The sequence below is a fragment of the Eleginops maclovinus genome, chromosome 22 (assembly GCF_036324505.1).
Source record: "Eleginops maclovinus isolate JMC-PN-2008 ecotype Puerto Natales chromosome 22, JC_Emac_rtc_rv5, whole genome shotgun sequence".
NCBI lineage: Eukaryota > Metazoa > Chordata > Actinopteri > Perciformes > Eleginopidae > Eleginops > Eleginops maclovinus.
The window spans coordinates 21644182-21666526 of NC_086370.1; the positions used below are offsets into that span (position 1 = coordinate 21644182).

At 43.6% G+C, this 22345-nt stretch overlaps 1 protein-coding gene across 1 annotated transcript in view; it reads left to right on the top strand.

The window, feature by feature from the left end:
- Positions 1-22345, top strand: part of cdh11 (cadherin 11, type 2, OB-cadherin (osteoblast)) — an 86172-nt gene that overhangs the window by 59554 nt on the left and 4273 nt on the right. The window contains exons 4-14 of the mRNA XM_063875367.1: positions 492-631; positions 1981-2275; positions 5017-5136; positions 7564-7731; positions 12568-12755; positions 17337-17450; positions 17535-17674; positions 18089-18225; positions 20552-20673; positions 20953-21070; positions 22058-22309. Coding sequence (XP_063731437.1) covers positions 492-631; positions 1981-2275; positions 5017-5136; positions 7564-7731; positions 12568-12755; positions 17337-17450; positions 17535-17674; positions 18089-18225; positions 20552-20673; positions 20953-21070; positions 22058-22309 — 1794 coding nt within the window. The remainder of the gene's footprint in view (positions 1-491; positions 632-1980; positions 2276-5016; positions 5137-7563; positions 7732-12567; positions 12756-17336; positions 17451-17534; positions 17675-18088; positions 18226-20551; positions 20674-20952; positions 21071-22057; positions 22310-22345) is intronic.

Below are 22345 nucleotides of genomic sequence, written 5' to 3' on the forward strand. Positions count from 1 at the left end.
CGACTACTTATTAAACAATGTAAATGTGTATTTCCCTTTGCATTTGCAGAAGAGACAAGCACTGCATTAACTTTAAATAGTCAACAAAGTGACGGCTTACTTTAAAATCCTCCCAAAGCAGTTTGCATAATCACATCTTCAGTGCATCTCGAATGCATTTACGCTCAGAATTTATGCTTTTTTTGTGTTGCCTTTACTTACGCAGCCTCATGACACATGGCAGCTGCTCTCTGCCGACACAGCTTGAAACTCAAGTGCCTGAAAAAACTACTTGTTGCTGCGAGTGTTTTTCACTTTACCCACCCACATTCTCTCCGATGGGAGGTGAACTTGTGACCCATAATTTGAAATATTCACAGAAAACAAACTGCAGCTTTGGTGATCATTCATTCATTCAACAAGGATTGGTTTAAATCATATAGTTTTAAACCATTCATAAACCCGGTTAATGTGTAAAACAATAGTACTGATGCATGTTCCTGTGCTTGCAGGTCACTCGTCGCTGCACAGACACAGACAGAGGACAGGGAAGGAGGGGCAGGTTCTGCACAGGTCCAAACGAGGATGGGTCTGGAATCAGTTCTTCGTCATTGAGGAGTACACTGGGCCTGACCCAGTTCTGGTGGGCAGGGTGAGTATCAATAAGCATCTGGTGTCAAACTGATTCATGCATGAAACACAATTGGTCGTTAATAGCCAAACTGCCCTGCATCTAAAATCATAGTTTGCATCGTGACAGCAGGAACTCCAGCAGGATTTAAATGTGCTTCTCTCATTTTGTCCCGAGTAAAAGCGATGTCCCGTTCACTCTCAAGGTGAAGACGATTGGTGGCTCTCCTCCAGAAACACGACATCACTCAAACGGAGCAGCGGCTTTCATAACAACAAGCAACAAATTGTGTTTACAATGCATCATATTTCACCGTGTAGGAGAAGAACAGGACTTTAATTGAATGTTGAACATTCTTCAATTTCTTGTTGGAGGACCGCGTTTTAGATCTCCAATCTATTAGTGTTTGCCCGTCCGTCTTAGCCTTTCCACTACGGACTTGAGAAATAGACGTCCTTTGTCACAGCTGTGATGGAAATGCAGTTTGAGCGATGGTATTGGAAACTCAAAGAGGGAACTGACAGACAGAAAGTTCAAGGAAACATTTTGGCTGATATCTCATTCGACTGGCAATACATACATCTACCTGTAATCAAAACATGACTAAACTCTATGTGGCTTGTTTGACATCAGACCAGAATCATCAGTCCTGTCTCTTCTACACCATCCATAATCAAACTGTTATCAGCACCAAACCTGCCCTTTACACACCTTTCAAATCAAATCAAACTTTTTGTGTATGTATTTGTAGAGCCCAATAGCACAAAAGGCGGTGGTCTCAGTGGGCTTTACAGATTAAAAACAAATGAAAACGTTGTAAATGATGGAGTTACAGCAAAATGGGAAGACAAGATAGTGTATGTAATAGAAATAGAGATGAGATAAGAACAAAAGACAATAAAAAACATAAAACATTCAAATTATTCAAATTAACTACCATCAAAATAATTAAAACAGGAAGTCGTTTCCAGAGTAGGGGGGTTGGGAGCTGAACGCTGACTCCTGATCTTGTCTTGCGGGCTCTGGGCTCCACTAACAGACCTGCACACCCTGGGAGCGTAGTCTTCTAGAGAGGCAATCGTGGCTTAAAAGATCTTTTAGGTACGAAGGTGCCTGGCCATTAAGCGCTTTGTAAGAGTATTTTAAAACCAATTCTGTGCTTTACAGGAAGCCAGTGAAGAGCAGCTAACATTGGAGGGATGCGCTCCATTTCCCTGGTTTTAGTTAGTATACGGGCTGCAGCATTTTGTACCAGCTGAAGGTTTGAAATGGGTGTGGTCCGACTGATAGAAGGGAGTTGCAGTGGGTTATAGGTTACGCTTTCTTTATTTCCATCGGGTCTCACCCTCTTCCTCCCCCGCCTATTGCAGCTCCACTCAGATGTAGACTCCGGCGTGGGCAACATCAAGTACATTCTGTCCGGCGAAGGTGCGGGGACGATCTTCGTTATCGACGACAAGACGGGAAACATCCACGCCACCAAGACGCTGGACCGCGAGGAGCAGGCACAGTACACGCTAACAGCCCAGGCCGTGGACAGAGACACCAACAAACCCCTGGAGCCGCCGTCGGAGTTCATCGTGAAGGTCCAGGACATCAACGATAACCCCCCCGAGTTTCTACACGGGCCGTACTACGCCAGGGTGCCGGAGATGTCCAATGTTGGTGAGTGTAATGCTTCGATTCAAAGTACTATAAGTGTTCAAGAATGGTTAGTGCCAAACCGACAGGTTGGAAATCAGTCAAATGGGACAGAAACAATACTTTTGGGAGCTTATTTACTTTATTTTCAACACTTTGTTTTTACTTTACATAAGACTTTTAGTATTATCTGAGTACTTATTCCACCACTTAGTTGTGGCTAAGTATCAGAACAGACTGGCATTAATCTAAAATGTTCTTCAATAAATAGGGAGTTTGGTTTTAATCTCACTCCTAGTTTTTGACCTTTAGTTTGACGATTCGGTCGTAGTTCAGAAAATGATGTTAATAATTTAGCCTGAATGCTCTATTTTATTTGTTGTAGCTAACCCTGTTGTGAGTGAAAGTATATCTGTAGACTGACCCTCACTTGTTTCCTTTCCAAATATAAAGTATACTTTGACAACAGCAGCAGCTCAGAAGAGATACTCAATAGCACCGAAAATCTATCCGTTGCACCCTGAGTGATGTTGCCTAATGAAGTCACAGATGGAGTGCATTGTCAGTGTTGTTTGTCTGCTAAACAGCTCTTTTCATACATTATTAATTATCCCTGAAATCTGACCACAGGAAGTGTGACAGAGAGGTGGAGCACAGACCGAACCATTAGCCGCTTCTAAAAAGCCTTTTTCTTTTCTCATGCACAAAAAAAAGTAGCAGCGAAGAAAATATTAAGCCGTAGTTCGGCATGGACGGGAGCTGCTGCCATCTCCTCAGAGTCTCCTTACTTACAGCTTCTGATCTTTATAGATTTTCTTTCCGAATATTATGTGGTCAGGGAGCCTCTCAACCCCTCTGGGCTGACCTGGAATGAACCACACTGGCAGAAACTCTGAAAGCCAGATAAATCCCTTCATTGAACGGGCCGGACTGCGAAAGAAAGGACATGTGAATAAGTTCTGTTCAGGCTTGGTTTTCTGCTTCCCCGAGTTGAATCCTCAACGCAGCAGTCTGGCAGGGGCTGGTTTCCATCATCCTGAACCACAGAAGTGGAACAGAAGAGCTGTAATTTGACTAACTAGGTCCCTGTTCCCTCATGGCTGTCAGAATTAGAGCAAATAGAGAAGGCAGTCTCTTTCACATTAAAGTCTTTGGTAAATGACCCGGTAGCTGCCACACTGAGACCAGGGTCGAGGTAAACTTGATTACAGTTTTATACCCAATGGATTTTTGTTTAGGATAGTGGTGCTCAATTGGAAACATTAAAACGGTTTATGAAACTGGAAAAGATTGTAGCTGAAGCAGCAGAAGCACTTATCGATATGAAGCCCCCAAAGGGTCCAGCAAATAGCCGGTCGCAAAGAATCAGCATCAGCAGTTTAGTCCAACTTGTGCCACCTAAAGGCAAGCAATGTAACAGCCGCAGCTTTACAACCGTTGGCATGTTGATCATCATCTCAGATCAGGATGAAGAAGCTAACGTTTTAATGTTGCACCACTCAGGGTGCTCGTCGCTTTTGCTGATGTCTTTAACATTTGAGCTCATTACTAACCGAAGCACGCACAAGGGAGGAAAAACAACTTGAAGTCTGACCAAGTCTGACGGTTGTTCACCTAAAAGTTAAACATGTTCAGGGAGATATTAAAGGACGTTTAAAAAATCTTCAAAAGTTGACATTGTGTTTCAGGATTAGCTTTTGAGGGACGTTTATACTATGATGATGTCATTGTATGATGTTTTGGTTGGTACAGAATAACAGACCCCATATTAAAGTATATAAAAACTGCTGAGTCATACATTTCCAGGTCTGATCTGCAGTTGGCAGGGTTTTGTCTGAACTGGGGCACAATTTTCCCCGTAAATTGTTAAAGTGAATCCAGAAAACCATATCTCTGTTGGTCAGAAAGGGTTTAATGAGTCCAGAGATATGAGATGGGGTCAGATGTCTGGTCAGACGGCAGAGACAGCGTACAGAGAATAAATAGGGGATGGATGTTCGGTGGGTCTGCCGGGGACGAGTGGCAGGCAGCAGGCTGACACTGAGACTGAGATTTCTGATCCTTTCTTTTACTCTCCTTTTTTCTGGAGAGGAAGTAAAGAAACCTCTGGATCATTTGTTGTTTGAGGTGCAATAGATGACTCAGCAGCTTTAAGACATGAAGACACTATTATTTTCAGCTTCGCTCTGATGCAGGATTTACACCTGAAAGTGGGCGGGGCTTAATTTTGGCGGGAAATTACATTAGCGCCTCATGCTATATTTTTCTAGAGTTTTTATTACTTTTCTTTTTTCAATGAGGATGTTTTATGAGTTGTGTCACAATCTGCTTAAGGGGAATTTCAACAATAATGCAACATTTTTCAAACTCCTGCACATCTGATTTATTTGGCTTTCCGCCTCAGCCTAATGTGTTTTATAAATCACGGGGGTTGTAGATCTCTGTTGCCATATGCTGAAAGTTTAATGTTTTATTTAAAAGTTAAAATTTGCCGGAACTGAAGAGAAGATGTCCCCCCCCCCCCCCAGCCCCCCTGACATGATGAAACGTAGGGAAATAAGAAGTTTAGAACAGCCTCACAGGAGCAGCTCAGCTGAAGTGTCAAGCAGAGGGAGAATGTTTATTTCATTTCCTCTCCTGATGCCGCCGTGCTGGCAGGTGAATCGTCACGCGCTCAGAGACAAGATGGTTTGTCGAAACATTCTTGAACCGAATCACTCCCGACTCATCTCTCATTTCCGTGTGTGCGTGTGTGTTTCCTGTAGGTACGTCAGTGATGCAGGTGACGGCTACAGACGCAGATGACCCCACCTACGGTAACAGTGCCCGGCTGGTGTACAGCATCCTGCAGGGACAGCCCTACTTCTCTGTGGAGCCGCAGACAGGTGAGGCCGGGAACTCAAACCTGCCATTGGTTTACACACAACTACACACAAATGGAGCATCATGCACAGACCCATGCTCTGTCTAGATGCATGCTTCTGTACTTTAATGCAAAGTAAGGCTAAATGCACCATGAGTCCAAAAAGTGCAAATAGCGTTCTTTTGCACCCAATGGCTGAAATTTTGATTTTCAATTGAATTCAGAATTATTTTCTAAATGTCAACTTTTAAAAGTTGCTGGCTATGTCTTAAAAATTATCCCTTTTTCCTAAAATATACGACTTTTTTTCAAATGTCTGATTTCTTTTCTAAATGGAAATTGGATAAAATGTCAAAAATATGCAAAAAAAAGTCGAAATTCGGAAAACAAAAGGCCAGAAATGTGGGAGCAAAAAAGTGTGAATTTTTAAAAAGAACATGATTAAGGCCACATGAAGAAGGAGTTACAATAATGAGAATATAGTGGGACATTTTTAAAAGTTGAAATTAAGGAGAAAAAAAGTCACAAATTTGAAAAAATAATCGACAATTTGACATTTCGGAAAAAATTCAAACGTGTCTTATTTCATTATTTATATATTGTACCACTAAAACTGGTTATAAAAAGAAGCCACATTTATTTGCTCCTGAAAACAAGTAAGCTAGCTACCTAACAGCAGCGAATATGACTTCTGATCAGGGCACATGTATGTGATTTGAGTCTATGTAACTGCTCGACGTGCACACAATGCGTAAATGTACGACAAGATAAAGCACTAGACAACCACATGCTCTGATGCATCCTGCAGATAGACAATATCAAGTCATGTGAAACACTTTGTGAAGTACTGTTTTCACTAAGCCAGATAAAGCCTTTGTTTTACAGTGAGTGGAGCAAATCGTGACTGTAGGAATTCTCAGTGCGTCATGTTTGGTGCAACCACGCACTTTCATTTAGTTTCTCTAAAATAAAATGTAGTATTCACATCAAAGAAAGGAAACTGAATAAATTCTCAGCTCGAGTATCATTTTCTCGTATTCTTTTTTAGAAAAACTCAGGCTCAGATTCTTAGACATGCATGGGAGGTTACAGGAGATCCACTTAAGGCTTTATTTATGGATAGCCAACACATCCGGGCCTCCCCAAAACAAATCGAGTATGGTGGCCAGACTTTCTTAACTGATCAGATCTTGCATCGAATATGTTTGTAAGATATTCCAAATCAAACAACTAAAAAATCTCTTTGCTGAGCCTTGAAGAGATGGGCACCAAGAAAAACAAAGATGATTTAGTGGCACAACACTCCAGACAACAAGCACTAACTGCTGTGTTTATCATTCCCCATTTGGATGATATGTGTCTCCAAAACCAAATGGAAATCTTGTTTCTTTTCTGCAACAAACAATCTAACATAATCGCAGCTGCAGGGATCATGTAGCAACACATCTTTCAGAATAAAAATTGGTGCAGAAAAGAAGGCACTGCAGTGAGAAGAGGTCCCCAGAGGACATTCAGCAGGGTCTCTGCAGACTAATATTTTCGGTTTGCAGAAAAGAAAATTGGATGCAAGGAGAAGAAGAGGCAAGGACAGAGAGACTTGGAGCTGCGTCGGGTCAGAGAGGGCGAGGGAGAACAGAGAGGGAGAGGTTGTGGTGGCGATGGAGAGAGAAATTGGTTTAGAGAGAGTCCACGAAAAGAGTGGGTAGAGCCTCAGCAGGGAGGGAAGAGGATTTGGGCAGAGTATATATCTGGCTAATCAAACCAGTGTTGGGTATTTGACTGGCTCAAATCCATAGCTCGCATTTCTAATTGGTTTGGAGATTATCAGCTTTGCATGCTGTCACACACACACACACACACACACACACACACACACACGCACACGCACACGCACACACACGCACACGCACACACACACACACACTTGGCATAACATGACAGTGGAAAGCCTCAGACACTGCAGCTACACATGGAAGAAGAAAGAGGGAGATGGAAAGAGAGGAGCGGGTGATGAACTAAACAGAAAGGAAAGATTACTGGGGCTTGAAATGAAGCAAACTAAGACTTCCCACATGTTCAACGAGAGTTCTTATTTAAATTAACGATTAAAGCTCTGTGTTCCTGCAAAATTAAATATCTCCACACCTACTCTCGGGAAAGTAAATCACAATAAAAAGCATCATTTTTAAATAAGAGCTCATATGAGATTTCGAGGTGTTTTATTTTGAAACTGTACATCAGAATGTCCTGGTATTCTCCGAGTGACTTCCTGAAGTGTCCTGCTACCACCCTGAAGTGAAACGATGGACAGTTTTGATGTATCCTTATCTAAAAACAGAGGGACGACAGCTCATATGAGATTTCAAAGGTGTTTTATTTTGAAATAATAGCTCATATATGATCATATCGTAATGACACATTAATTTGATGTTCAAATCCGTCCACACAGGTATAATTCGCACTGCACTGCCTAGCATGGACCGGGAGGCGCGTCAGGAGTATGATGTGGTCATCCAGGCCAAAGACATGGGGGGTCACATGGGGGGCCTGTCCGGGACAACCGAGGTCAAAATCACCCTGACCGACGTCAACGACAACCCTCCGAAGTTCCCACAGAGTGAGTAAAACACCTTCAATTAAATATGATGGTGGTGTGTGTGTGTGTGTGTGTGTGTGTGTGTGTGTGTGTGTGTGTGTGTGTGTGTGTGTGTGTGTGTGTGTGTGTGTGTGTGTGTGTGACATGGCGCTAGCTTGCAATATACAGCTTGGGAAGACACTGTAATAAGCGTACAAGATAACCACCTATCAATTATTAAAGGTGTATACTGTCCCCCCTGCAATGATGTGTGTGTGTGTGTGTGTGTGTGTGTGTGTGTGTGTGTGTGTGTGTGTGTGTGTGTGTGTGTGTGTGTGTGTGTGTGTGTGTGTGTGTGTGTGTGTGTGTGTTGCCCTGGGGTATTTGTTGAATTCCTGATTTGCAGAGCAATAAAAAGCAGTGAAATATTTAGACTGGATTTGTGCAGGGTTGTAGATTTGAGGACACAGACGGACATACAATTTGCAGTACTTCCTCTTTAGCTAACATATTTTGGAAATGGAATTTATTTAGGAAGCCCATATCAAATGATGTGTTTCCGCAGGTATTACTCTGGGGTACTCTTACCTCTTGTATAACGGTAAGAGAAGGGCATAATGTGCCTGTTTTTCTAGTCTGTTTTTTAGGCTATAGCTAATTTTAAACTGGCCGGACTACAGGGGGAGTGTGTGGGAGAGAAACAGTGATTTTAGCCTTTGTAAACCATTTACATGCACACAAAGCTACATAACAAAAGGCATTATAAGGCCTCTAATAAAATAAAAAACCTCAGTGATTTTGCATCGCTGTACTTTCTCTAGTCGGCTTCTGTGTCAAACACCCCCCCCCCCTCTGTGTTTCTGCATCTTTCATATCCTTCACCGTGTCGTGGAGTTCCTTCTTTCTGCTCCTCTCTGTGCTGTTTTGTTGTTTTGTTGCTCCACGCGCTCCTCTCCCGTGGCTCCGAGCAGAGAAACTCCTGGCAGAGATTCAGCGGAGTAGCTGAAGGAGTGGATGTAGTGAAGACGGGAGGAGAAAGAGAGAGAGACGAGGGCTCAGGATTTAGCCTGTGGAGAAGCAGAAAAGGCGAGGGGAAGGGAGAGACACGAGCAGCAGCAGCGAATGTGAAAGACACGGAGAAAGAGAGACTGTCAAAACCATCACTCCTCTGCTGTGTGTTCCTACAAGATCACTGTGTAGCCGTGGCTGCAAAGGAGAGATTACATCTGATCCTGGAGGTCCAAAACTAATTTGAAGGAGAGTGTTAGGAGTTACAATTAAGGAGAATTAGGTTTCTCCAGCAGATTATCTTCAGTATTTATGTACTACATGTCTGGAAGTTTCCCTACTAAGATGACAACATTTGTATGTGTCAGACTGGGGGGAGTTAGGACCCAAGTGCAGCAAAAGGAGGTGCAACACAACTTGCAACAAAAAGCGAGATTTAATTATGAAAAGCTGTTAACAAAAAGACAAAGCTGGGAATCAAAACAGAAAAGTTGCAAAAACAAAACTATAACCATCCAGAGGACAAGGGAGGGTCAGCCAGGGAAATCCAGGACACGAAAGATGATAACGAACTGACAAAGAACACAAGGAAAAGCACGACTAAATACAAAGGGACTAATCACAAGACAAGACACAGCTGGGAGGGGGAGGCAGGAACACGAGGGCAACAGGTGATAACAATGAGAATCAGACAGGAGGAAAACTAGACACACGGAGGGAAAACATTTCAAAATAAAACGGGGAACTACAAAACACAAAACAAGGATGATGACAGGAGGCATTCCCTAAGCAGAAATAACCAAAAGCAGCTTTATGTCAAACCTCCATTGTTTCCTGTCACAAAACAAACTTATTGGGCTTTTGTGTCGATAAAATATACAATTTAATTTCTGAAAATGATCATGTCATTGTGCATTTGCTAAACTGGGACCAAAACTGTTGAAGGGCAGACGAACAGCAGCAGGAATTAGGATGAGCACCCTTCATTCAGAAATAAGGATGAGTTGTGTCACCACAGGCCATCCTGCTCTTCCCATTTCTGAAGTGCATATAAAACATGCAGGTTTTATAACCAAACATCGTCCGTCATCAGTGTTACAAGGCTCCTCTTTGCATTCAACCAAATATCATCTGTGCATCGGGGTCAGTTTGTATCTGTGCTACAAGACAACACTTCACACAGCAATATTGTGCAGAAGCAGGTACATTTGTCTAAGGTGGAAGCAGAACAAACACCTGCAGGACAAGCCTCCCAGATGGTGTGAATGAGGACAGTGATTACTTATTTAGTAGCTAGCAGAAAGAGAGAGAGAGAGAGAGAGAGAGAGAGAGAGAGAGAGAGAGAGAGAAATCAGATAAGCAGAAGAAGAGGCAGAAAGTAAAATACAAACGGGAGAACACAATGACAGAGATGAAAACAGATATAAGACACAGCTTGATTCTTTCTCTGCAACATTTCAGTTTCCATTCAAGCTGAGATGTGTTTTTATTTCCTTCACTCAGAGGTTTGATCTGTGTCTGTCGTTGTCTCTCACATATTTCCCGTCCTTGTACTTCTCTCCATTTACCTCATCATGAAGCACAGTTCGTCTGTCACTCTGAAAATCCATCACAGCAGACAGGAGGAGGGGCGGAAAATCAGACACTCTCTCTCTCTCTCTCTCTCTCTCTCTCTCCAGTCTCTATTAGACAGACATGACAGGGAGGGTTTTCATAAATAGCGTTAATACATGTCAGCCGGTTCTCCATCCCCCCGGTTTACAAATGCAGTCTGAAAAGCAGACAATAAGAGACCTCTGGAGCTGTGGAAGATCATATTTTGGCTGATGTCTGCAGGATTGTTTTTGCATCGTGTCTTTTAGGATCGCTAACACAGAACGGTCTGTTCTCATCACAGAAAAACAAAAAAGAATGCATCAATAAAAAGTCACGTGACTTCAGAGGATGAGTAGGAGGTGTTCCTGCACAGAGGTTATATCCGGTTGGTAGCAATTGGTCTTTCGGGGACTTGAACCAAGTCGAAGGAATACCTCCTGTAGCAGCCAAAAGCATGTCAAACAGGTAATGAACTTAAAGTAAAACGGCCGCTGAGGCACCAGTGAGCGAATTGTACGCAGAGGAAGGATGCAAGTCCAGACAAGAATCTCTGTTTTGTCCATTTATTTCCATGATCAATATACAATGAACACATTTTCCTATTGATTCCCTTTCTATGGCTTTCCTTTCTTACCCGAATAACCCTGGTAAAACACCATGTGCCTACTGGTGTCCTAATCACCCAGTGCCCAAACGTGCCTTCAAAATAAAAGCCTGGAAACTACAAAAATAAACGTTTGACTATAATATAAATCAAAATACAGCCCCCTTCCGGCTCCACGTCCCTATTGACTTTTTGCCACCACCTCCGCCTCAATAAAAAAGGTTAGCCAGAAGTAAAAAGGTGTCATTCTATGTGTAATATATTATAAATAATTAGAAGACAAACCAACAAAACATCCATATTGTCAACAAATATCCACTTTCTTGGAAAAGCAATTACACATCCCATAACATTTGTTTTAATTAAGCAAAAATTATTTGCTGTTTTTAGCACTTTTATTACATTTTTGGTAGTATGACTTCATGAGAAAGTCCTCTAAGCATAAAGTAAACAATGTTAGCAGTACAACTCATCTTCACTTATTAAATTATAAGCTCTTTAATAAGATTATGAGGATAAATAATGACAGGAATCCGTTTAGTCGACCACAAAACAGATCGGATGTGGTGTGTTGTGATTTTACTCTGCTGGGTGTGGACTAACAGAGACTAGTTTACAACTTTCAAGTCAAGAGCTGTCACTTTACAAAATATAACCAGGAGTATAGCTGCATTACCTTCTTTTTTTAAACCATAAAACATTTCCTGTATGACGTCTGTCAGGCTGCATGTGTGTGTGTCCTAACGTTCAACTCAGCTGCCAGGAGCCACCGACGCTAAGCTCCTTAGGAAGAGCGAGAATGGAGCGACAGGAGAAGAGATGGAGGAATGGGGTAGAAAGAACAGGGATGAAGAGGAGGAGGAGGAGGAGGAGGAGGAGGAGGCGGCATTAGAGAAACAGGGTGTTGTGGAGGAGGAGAGGTGACGATGAATTGAGGGATTTGGACGGATGACGGGAAAGAAGAGGAGAAGCAAATGAGAGATGGAGAGGGAGGGAAACAGTCTGGAGAGGGAAGAGAAGGAAGAGGAGAGACGAAGAGGAGGGATTTGCCGGGGTTTTGCTGAGATGTGGAGGTGGAGGGTTTCGAGGAGAGCTTTGGGTGGATGGATCTCTCCTCTGAAGCCACATGACCAAATGAATTTCATGAACCACAGGATTGCAACACCTGGACGGGCGGGATAAACACGCCGGGCTGTAAAGTGACGAGGCAATCTATGCCTGAGTTATAGACGAGGAGGGAGACAGATTTTTTTATTTTGGGGGTGGGGGGGTGGGGGGAGAGAGTATAAGGAGGATGATGGACAGAGTCTGAGGATTTTATGATAAGAAGAGACAGATGAAGGGAGGAGAAATGGTTATAGGGAACCTGAAAGATGAGAGGGAGGGGGGAAAGATAAAAGTGGAGCGAGAGGAGACATATGGTCCGGCTGCTCTCATTCTGCAAGCCAGGTGTCCGCTCACCTGACACTATAGGGGAGGATTTATATCCGTCGGGCCGTATGAAACAGATGGCAGAGTTCACATTAATGTCTCCCTAGCCTCTAGCGCTGACCCCTCCTCACAGAGCAAACTGAATTCTCTGAAGGCCTCCAGCAGGGGGTTGAATTCAAAAGCAAACCGATATCACCGACTAATTCTGCCTTTTTTATTCCCCTCCCCCCCCCCCTTAGGTGTTTACTCCATGTCGGTATCAGAGGACAAAGTGCCAGGGGAAGAGGTGGGCCGTCTGAAGGCCAAAGACCCCGACCTGGGAGACAACGGGATGGTGAACTACAGACTGATAGATGGAGATGGGATGAGCATGTTTGAGATGAGCACCGACTCCGAGACCAGAGAGGCTGTGATCAAACTCAAGAAGGTAAGGAGACAAAGAGGTGGAGGTTGGGGGAGGCTGTTTCTGGTCAAATAAGTCACCTTTCACTCTGTTTTAGCTTTGTTTTTGGTCTCCTCCTTCAAATCTGTGTCTCTGTAGATGGTAAAAGCTCTAGTGCGCTAACCAGCTAACTTTACTGCGATCTGGTGCTCAACAGGTAGTGGGTTTTTAGAGCTATGTCGCTAAAACCAGAGCTCTGCTTTGGCTGAAGACGGAATTGCAACTGGACATAAAAACAACGAGCTTACAGTTCATATAAATGTTGTTTTATATATCATTTACCACTTTTATTACCATTTTTCGAAGGGAGAAAGGTGCAGTACACTTATTTTTGTTCCATAAAATCTCTCAACATTTCAAAGAGAGTTGCAGTTTTATGGTTAGCTAATAGAGGCTACTTCACGAGTCCCTTACTTTTTCAATTTGCCCGCCCACACGTCACTTTTTCTACATAAAAAGCAGTTTATTGAGAGCTCTATATAACCTACGTCTGCTAATGTAATAGGCTAGCAGAAAGAAGGATGTTTGATTGTGTGTGTGTGTGCGTGCGTGCGTGCGTGCGTGCGTGCGTGCGTGTGTGAGAGAGAGAGTGCATTAACCTCCATGCTTCTCTAGGCCAGGAAGCTCATCATCTTCAGACACATACACACACAACCGTAGCTCTCAATGATCCAGCTCAGCACACACAATTACCTTCTCTCACTCTCTCTCTCTCTCTTTAATGCATGCACACACACACTCTTATTCTTTCATATACCCACAGTGCTCAGTCAAACATACACTCTCTTTTAAACACACAAACACACACAGAACTGTAGCTGCGAGTCAGGATTATGAGCTGTGTCTTACGGTAAACAAAGAAGCATTTCTATCAACGTCAGAAGGAAACGTGCACAAAAGTGTCCAAAAAGGCTTCTTCTTTAACCTCTTTTGGATCGCTATCCTTGAAATTAAAACAAAGAATTTAACGATTGACAGAATTTCATCCCACAGAATCTCAGCATACCCTTATTTGGCATCGGGGTGTGTAATTACAGTGTGTGTTTAATGGCAGTCGTGGTGAGCAGCACTTCCTGTCCAGACAGCGATGACGTAGCTCCGCAGAGAGCAGCCAGCCTTAACCCACAGTGCCTTTTTACTGATGCTGTGGGAAAATCTCTGTCTGAATCAATCGATAGCAGTCCGTTTCATGCCTTTTCTCACAAGCGTCTGCCTGAGCGATTTCTTTGGAGCTCAGTGTGAGCGTGGCATTAAGACTGCCGGGGTAAAGGCCTCTCATCCCACCGCTGTCACCGGGGCGCGCAGGGAATCCAGAGAGTGATAATGAGAGATTCTCCTCTCTATTCTCTCAACAAATGAAACGTGTGAGAGAGCCCTGGAGCAAGGCACTTAACTCACAGATGAGCAGAAAGAGAGGGGAGGGGTATGAATAAAAAACTGGGAAAAAATTGGCTCTATTACTCGTGTAGGAGACGCATCAAGCAAAGAAAGATGGTCCAATCAAAGGGAAGAGAGCCTCTGATTACACTCAATTGGTGCAGTGTGTGTGTGTGTGTGTGTGTGTGTGTGTGTGTGTGTGTGTGTGTGTGTGTGTGTGTGTGTGTGTGTGTGTGTGTGTGTGTGTGTGTGTACTGTGTCCTCCGATCTCGCAGGGGAAATCAACACCTTTTGCCCCCTGAAGGCGGCGCCATTCACAGCACACACACACACACTAATGTATAAACTCACACCTAAACACACTTTCAAATCAGTATCGGGAGTAGCCTTCCCCTAATCTCTATTCTTTCTCCAACACCAACACACACACACACACACACCTCCTTAATATTCTGTGGACTGCTTTCGTCAGGACACAGTTGAAAGAGAATAGCTGATTAAAGTTCATCCTGTGTGTGTGTGTGTGTGTGTGTGTGTGTGTGTGTGTGTGTGTGTGTGTGTGTGTGTGTGTGTGTGTGTGTGTGTGTGTGTGTGTGTGTGTGTGTGTGTGTGTGTATTAACCAGAGAAAGAGAGTAAGGGGGGAGGCATTATCGTGAATACTATTATCTCACACTGATTTCACAAAGAGAGAGAGAGAGGGTGTGAGGAAGCAGAGATATTGAAAGAGCTGGGTCAGAAACATCGTACCTGTTAGCCTCTCGTTAGACATCCGGCTCTGAGTGAGCGAGGAACCGTCGATTGGGAAGAAACGACTCTAAAGCAGCGAGTCATTTGGCAGCGACACCACACGGAAACAGGTTAAAGGACTGATGCAAAGCAGGTGACACGGGGACCGGACACTAGGGCTGGGCTACGTGAAGGAACTTAAAAAACAAAACAATATTATAGGTAAAAGAAATACCTCAATATTTCCAAGTTGGGACAAATGGAAGGTTTGACTGTGGTGCGGTTATTGGAGATGCATCATGGACTGGTTCAATGTGCATTATTTAGTAAAGGGAAAGTATCTGAATAAAGTTCTGTGGAAATGCAGGGAAGTCCTGCCCCTACAGACTGTATTGTACAGACGGAAAAAATAGGAAATGATGATAATTTTTAGGTTATTATTCAATGAAAATCCGACAAATTTGACCCGTAATATCAGGATAAATAACCTTTATTGTTTCCAAATCATTCAGACCAATTGGTGACACCCTAATGACTGGTAACCCCCGCTAAACCCTGTGTGTTTAACTAATAAATCCATGGCAACACGTCACACATGGCTTATGAGGCAGCCCCCTCCCACTGGGCTTTCATTAAGTGGTGGTAGCCGGGAGATAAAAAGATCAAGCCGACTCCTGGGACTCTGCCTGGTTCAACATACAGGCTGTGGAAAATAGTGATGAGGGGTTTAATCTGTGTTCGTAATACAGCGATGATATCCATTTTTACTGTGTCTACACTTGAAGTCGCAGCCAAGTGCTGTTGGCAATGCAGACGTGTTCATAATCATCCCTTTGGTGTTATACTGGAGCTGTTGCACAATGACTGCCAACGATTGTTGACTTAAAGTTTCTCCCTGCAGTGTGTGAGGAATCAGAGGAAAGAGGAGGATTGATTAGAAGCATGCATCTTGGGTTGAGGGTCAATGCCAAGCCCCCAGGAAGTGTGCCGAAACGGTGCTGCTCTGTCAATCAGTGACGTCAGGGGGCCTTAAAATACTTTCCCATTGACTTACATTGGGAAACAGACGTCTGTAAATGAGTGGATGATATTTCCTTAACTAAATGAACGACCCAGTACACTTTCATAGCCTTTTGTTGGAGTCTAAAAGTTGTCCGGAGTTATTTTTCCTGTACTTTACTGAGCCATGACGGTGCACACAGGAGGCGGTGATTAAGCTTAAGTATGCACGCTCTATTGGACCAGATAGAGCCATGCTATTTCAGCTTCATGCACCACTGAGCAACTTCCATAGGAATGAACGGGGTACCGTCTCCAAAGCTGTGTCCACCTTATACCTCCCTGGTCAATGCTCTTGAATGTCACTTTCTTTAAGACTGAATGGAAAAGGTGACGTGAGTGAAATATGTAAGGTTTTCTTTTTGGAGCCATTTGAGTGGCATGCCTCAAAGCACACACACTTAAGTCAATTCGATAGCAAGGCCATTACAAGTCAATGGCTCTCCTCCCAGTATAGAGTAAGTGAATTGGAGCTCCACTCGATACGAGTGAATTGAATTTCAGGGTAGAACGGTGGCTTACCCGTGATATTGAAAACCAGTGGTAAGGATTTTTAAATGGTAATGTATTCTTAATTTGCCCGTGTCGATAATAAAGGGTGTTCTGTCCTGGGAATTACATCTCCAAACACACGTGGGGTCGCAAACTCCCAAACCTAAGGCTGGCTCTTTAGTTTCCAAACAGACAAAGGATTCATTCTGGGTCCAGATTACTCATTGCATATCGTGTCATATCAAACCATTGTGCATTTGGGTTGCTCTTGCTTTTGTCCGTCTGCAGGGATTATGGTAAAAGTTGGACTGCAATGAAATGACAGTTTCCATTCGTGTAGCAACAGCTCCCCCTATCACAGAAAGGGGAAACAACACCTGTGACTCGATGCTTTTCACAGTGTCTGCAGGGGCTTATAGACTCAGCATTCAGACAGCATTACACTGCAAAAAGATATGCATAGAGTAGAATAGGGTAGTATGCATGGGTTAACATAACAGATACATCATACAGAGTCCTGGAAGAGGCAGAAGCTACAATAAAATAACACTTAAATGTAAAGAAAATAAGTGTGATTCTGTGGGCAATAGTCATGATAGTTATCTCTATACTTGCAATAAAACAAGAGTGTAATGGATAGATGGACATCAAATACAGATATAGAGAAAGGCAGCAACAAAACAGCCAATAAATGGTATTTTAAGCGAAGGAATCTTGCACAAAATACACATATTTGAGATTATAAATAGTAAATTAGCGCAAATAGTTTCCCAAATAGAGGAACGGATGAGATGTGTGACGCTGATAGGGTGGCAATCGGACTAAATGTTTCCTGGGACAATATAACAATAACATATTGATGATCTTCTCCTGATTTAATGACCTCTGTACTTGCTCTTTCCATCTCTCAGCCCGTGGATTTCGAGACGAAGAGGTCGTACACTTTGAAGGTGGAGGGATCCAACCCTCATATCGACCCTCAGTACATCTCCTGGGGGCCTTATAAGGACGAAGCCACAATAAAGGTATGTTAAAAACCATGTTTGTACGCATGAGGAGGAGTGCGACTGGATAAATATCACAGGAGTGTTTCAACTGTGTGTTTGTAGATCTCAGTGGAGGATGCAGATGAGCCTCCGGTGTTCGTAGCTCCCAGTTACACGTTTGAGGTGGAAGAAAACGCACCCGAAGGCACCATGGTGGGACGAGTGCACGCCAAAGACACTGATGTTGCCAACAACCCCGTCAGGTAACACACACAGTTACTTAGTCGGGCTTGTAGCAGAGGGAGAATTTCAATTTTCACTCCAGTGTGTATTGGAAAGTCGCCCAAAACAACATCCCTTTCGAATAGTGTTGCTTCGGCTTCACTGAACAAACAATAAGACTCAGAAACTTTGCTTTACAACTCGCATTTTTATGCAGAAGAGTTTTCCGACATAATATGCAAAACAGGATTACAAAGGCAGAGCCAGACACTTTTTATGGAAATCAACAGAAAAACAATCACTGAGTCCAGAAGTAGGAGCCCTAAAACAACACATGCTACACAGAAATGACACACTATGGTATTGTATTCGAGTCGAAACCAAATTGTCTCCAAACTGGAAGCTCATTATGTGTAATACCGGTGTTATAAATGTGTGTTTTTTCTCCTGTTTAGGTACATGATCCCTCTGTACACAGATATAGAGCAGTTCTTCAGCATAAACCCAGAAGATGGCATGATCACCACAACCAGACCACTGGACAGAGAAGCACAGGCCTGGCATAATATCTCTGCGTCAGCCACGGAGATCGGTACGTGAGCACAGAAAGATCCAATGATATGTCTGCAGGGACATGTCTCCCTGCTTTAATGTTCAAAAAGCTCTTTATTGTTCTCATACTGCCTGTGCTGCAGCTCCTCTTTTCACCCTCTGAGAGAAACCAGAGCCCCGTCTGCTCTGATTGGTTAGCTGGCTGGCTCTGTTGTGATTGGTCCTTTGCAGACCATTTACATGCACTAAAACCTATATAACACACTATGGGTAAGCCATGAAAACCCCCAAAAAGCCTCTAAGTTTAATGAGACTGAAGCTGATCTGTGTAGGCATGTGGATGTCTTCGAATTTCTCTGAGGCGACAAACACACTTTTTATTTGTTGAAAAACTATGTGAATAGTGACTCTTTTTTGTCTTGTCCGGACACTCACCTGTTAGGTATAAATGTAAAGTGACACAATGGCGATGAGACTGTCAGTTCTGATTTACTACAGATGAGCTAAAGTCTCTCGGCTGTCAGGGACTTAAGCCGCTGAAACGCTGTACTCTGATATACAATGAAGAGACAAAGTCAAAGATGAACAAACAGATGGAAAAATCCCAGACAGCCACCAGATGTATGCTTTTCTGCCGCTCAGATCCCACCCTGTCATTCTGCGGCGCTGGATCCCCTCCATGACATGTTATGTACAACACTTACAAGCTTTCAAGCTGCTGTCTTTAATTTGTTCCCTCTGGGTGGGACCTAAAGTTAGCATTATTCGCTGTGAATGTCTGAAGAAATGCCTGAAACTTTGCTCAGTAATTATATATTCAGCTAGGAGGGATCGGCCTTACGGAGATTATGCTATTTTTGTTCAGAGGAACCCGTTTTTTACCCTGGTTTGTATTGATAGGCCGGTGATTTGAAGGGAAGTGAAGTTTTAATGTCATGTTTTCGCTCTGAAATAGAAACAAATGCAACAATAAATGTGATAAAAGGAAAGAAAATCTAAAGTAGAAACAGAGGTTGACGCACCATGGATTGTGACTGGTAATAGATTTCAGCTGTTCACTTTAATTAAACTGTACATTACTGTGTGAACGAGGTAGCTACAGCACAGAAAGTGACACAAATGAACTCAAACCCTGAAGCAGCAAGAGAAAAACTAAAGTTGAGGCCCCAAAAACCCTCTTTAGTCTCCATCTACACCTCAAAAACTCATGCTTACTATACAAAAAGTTTGAGGGGCGAAAAAAGGGGGGAAATGCCCATCATGTTACAGCCACTCCGGAGCTTTCTCTCCCCGGCTTCGACCCCTCTAACTGTGCAGCCAGCGAGCCGCAGCGGCCCCACCCTGCTATCCTGTGGTCGGGGCTCAAACTACCAGAGCGCCGCGTGGTTTCCCTGTGGCGTGATAGACGCCAGACGGCCAGATGGAAACCGGCTCGCAGCCCACAAAAGCTGGGACCATTGCAGGCTACGCTAACCGCTAACAGGCCCAGCAAAGCTAAATAAATGTCTGGTAATGACAGGGTAGTGGAAAAGTCTCAGTGACTAGAATTACAAATATGCAAGGCAGCGCGCATGCTTGTTCTTTTTTAAACAAAAAATGGACGGAGAGGCTGAGAGAAGTGTTTTATCATCAGGATGAGCCCAAGATTCATCAGGAATACTGTCTATTTCATCTGTTTAGACATTCAGTCTGCATCACACATGTTTCCCATTATTCCCATCTTCAGTAGGCATAACATAGGACTAGTTCAAGTACTGGGAATACTGGGAAAACTAAATGCAAGAAGTGCAAGAAGAAGCAGTGATGTATAGGTTTAATATAAGTAAGCAGTATTAAAAGTCTGAAAAGCAGGACAAACCACTATAGAAGAAGCAGATACAAACAGTGCAATACAGACACTATAACCAGAGTTAATATGAACCAGTGTAGACCAGTATTGACCTGACATTTGTCCCTTTAGCATATCCAAACAGAGTCAGTAACCCGAAAGTGTGGGAGCAGTCGAACTGCGTGGCACACCGACTGGATATATTGACGTCTCGCTACATCGTGCCTGTAATTTCTATAAATCAGAAATAACAAAAAGCTGGCTGAGTAGCGGAGTGATTGACAGGCAATCTGTCTGGAAAATATTCATGATTATATTTGAGTTGGGCTAATTCAGATTACACAGCAGACACTCAGGCAATCACACACACACATTCAGGCACAGATGACTGTCTGTTTTAAATAACCTTGACACTGCTTTAAGTTTCTGTATAGGAGGCAAAATACTGATGTGTTTGTCCATGTGTGTGTGTGTGTGTGTGTGTGTGTGTGTGTGTGTGTGTGTGTGTGTGTGTGTGTGTGTGTGTGTGTGTGTGCAGGAGGACACCACCAAGACACCAAAGTACGTGTGAACATCAAAGTGAAGGATGTGAATGACAACGCCCCAGAGTTTGCCACCAACAACGAAGTCCTCATGTGTGAAACTGTTGCACCAGGGAAGGTATGTGCATCTGTGTGAACATCTGTGTGAACAACTGTGTGTGTGTGTGTGTGTGTGTGTGTGTGTGTGTGTGTGTGTGTGTGTGTGTGTGTGTGTGTGTGTGTGTGTGTGTGTGTGTGTGTGTGTGTTTTTGGTGGATTAGGGTATTAAAAACCCTGTATTTGACCCTGATTGTTTCTTTCTATGCGTGGATGTATGTTTGGGGTATATAGGTAAAACAAAGAGGACATTTACCCAGATAGTATTTGACATTTGTGTGTTCCTGTGTGTGTGTGTCAGGTGATCGAAACTGTAAGCGCCGTGGACAAAGACGAGATGGCTCACAGACAACACTTCACCTTCAGCCTCGCTCCGGAAGTCAGCCACAACCACAACTTCTCCCTGAAAGACAACAGAGGTGGGAGACCTTTAGCATGTCATTCTATGCATCCCTTTCCTTTCAGTTTCCCACCCTTTTTCTAGCAGTACTGGTTTCTTCATCTGCTGCTATGCCTCCCCCTCCCCCCGTTACTTCTTTCCCTCAGATTAGATCAAAGCAGAGCCAGATGGAGGCTCACACCACCTTGTAGAGAGCAGCAGGTGCTCTGAATCGCTCTCACACACAAGTGAATGCACACATGTTGTGCGGGCTGTATTAATTGCAGTGGGGTCTCTGTCCGTCTGTACATACCTCTTAGGGGGCCAACTGATTGAATTAAGTTTTGTGAGGGCTGGGAGAGAGACTTAAGGAAAGAAAATGAGAGACAGAGAGTGAGAAAGGCCAGAATGAGAAGAATATAGAACGAGAAGAAGAGGCCGTTAGAGACTGAAGAACTCTAAAGTGGGAAAGCTGAGTTGATCATGGTCAATATATGTGTATGTATTTACTCTCCTGGGACATGTCTCCATGCTCTAATGTTCAGAAAGCTCTTTATGTTTCTCATACTGCCTGTGCTGCAGCACCTCTTTTCACCCTCTGTCTGAAACCAGAGCCCAGTCTGCTTTGATTGGTTAGCTGGACGGCTCTGTCTGGTCAACCTGCTGAGAGATGTCCTGCCCCTTAACCTATCACGTACAATGTGTTGGAGTGCTAGCCAATAGAAGTGCAAGTGTTTCATGATGATGTCACTATGTTACAGAAGTTAAAAAGAAAAGTACTTTCACCCGAGGAGAAGCCCCCCAATGGTTAGGAAACAAATCCAGCAAGTAGGGGCCTACAAGTGTAGTAATACAGATCATAACGAAGAACCTGTTCCATTATTTTGTACAGGAGAGATGATTGATAAAGATGCTGAATCATTGTGGTATTTAAACTCAGTAGGTTACTGTTTCTTGGTTGAATGATATTCCTATAGCTGCTCATCCTTCAATATATTTACCAACCTATGTGTCTCTCTCTCAACAGACAGCACAGCCAGCATCTATGTGCTCCGTAAAGGCTTCAGCCGTCTGACCCAGGATGTTTACTACCTTCCCATCGAGATAAACGACAACGGCATGCCCTCTATGAGCAGCACCAACACCCTGACCATCCGAGTGTGTTCCTGTGACAGCAGAGACACCATCCTGTCCTGTAACGTGGAGCCGTACGTCCTCCCGGCGGGCCTCAGCACCGGGGCGCTGATCGCCATCCTGGCCTGCATCGTCATTCTGCTGGGTAAGGAGCTAAGAGGATGCTTAAAAATTGGAGATG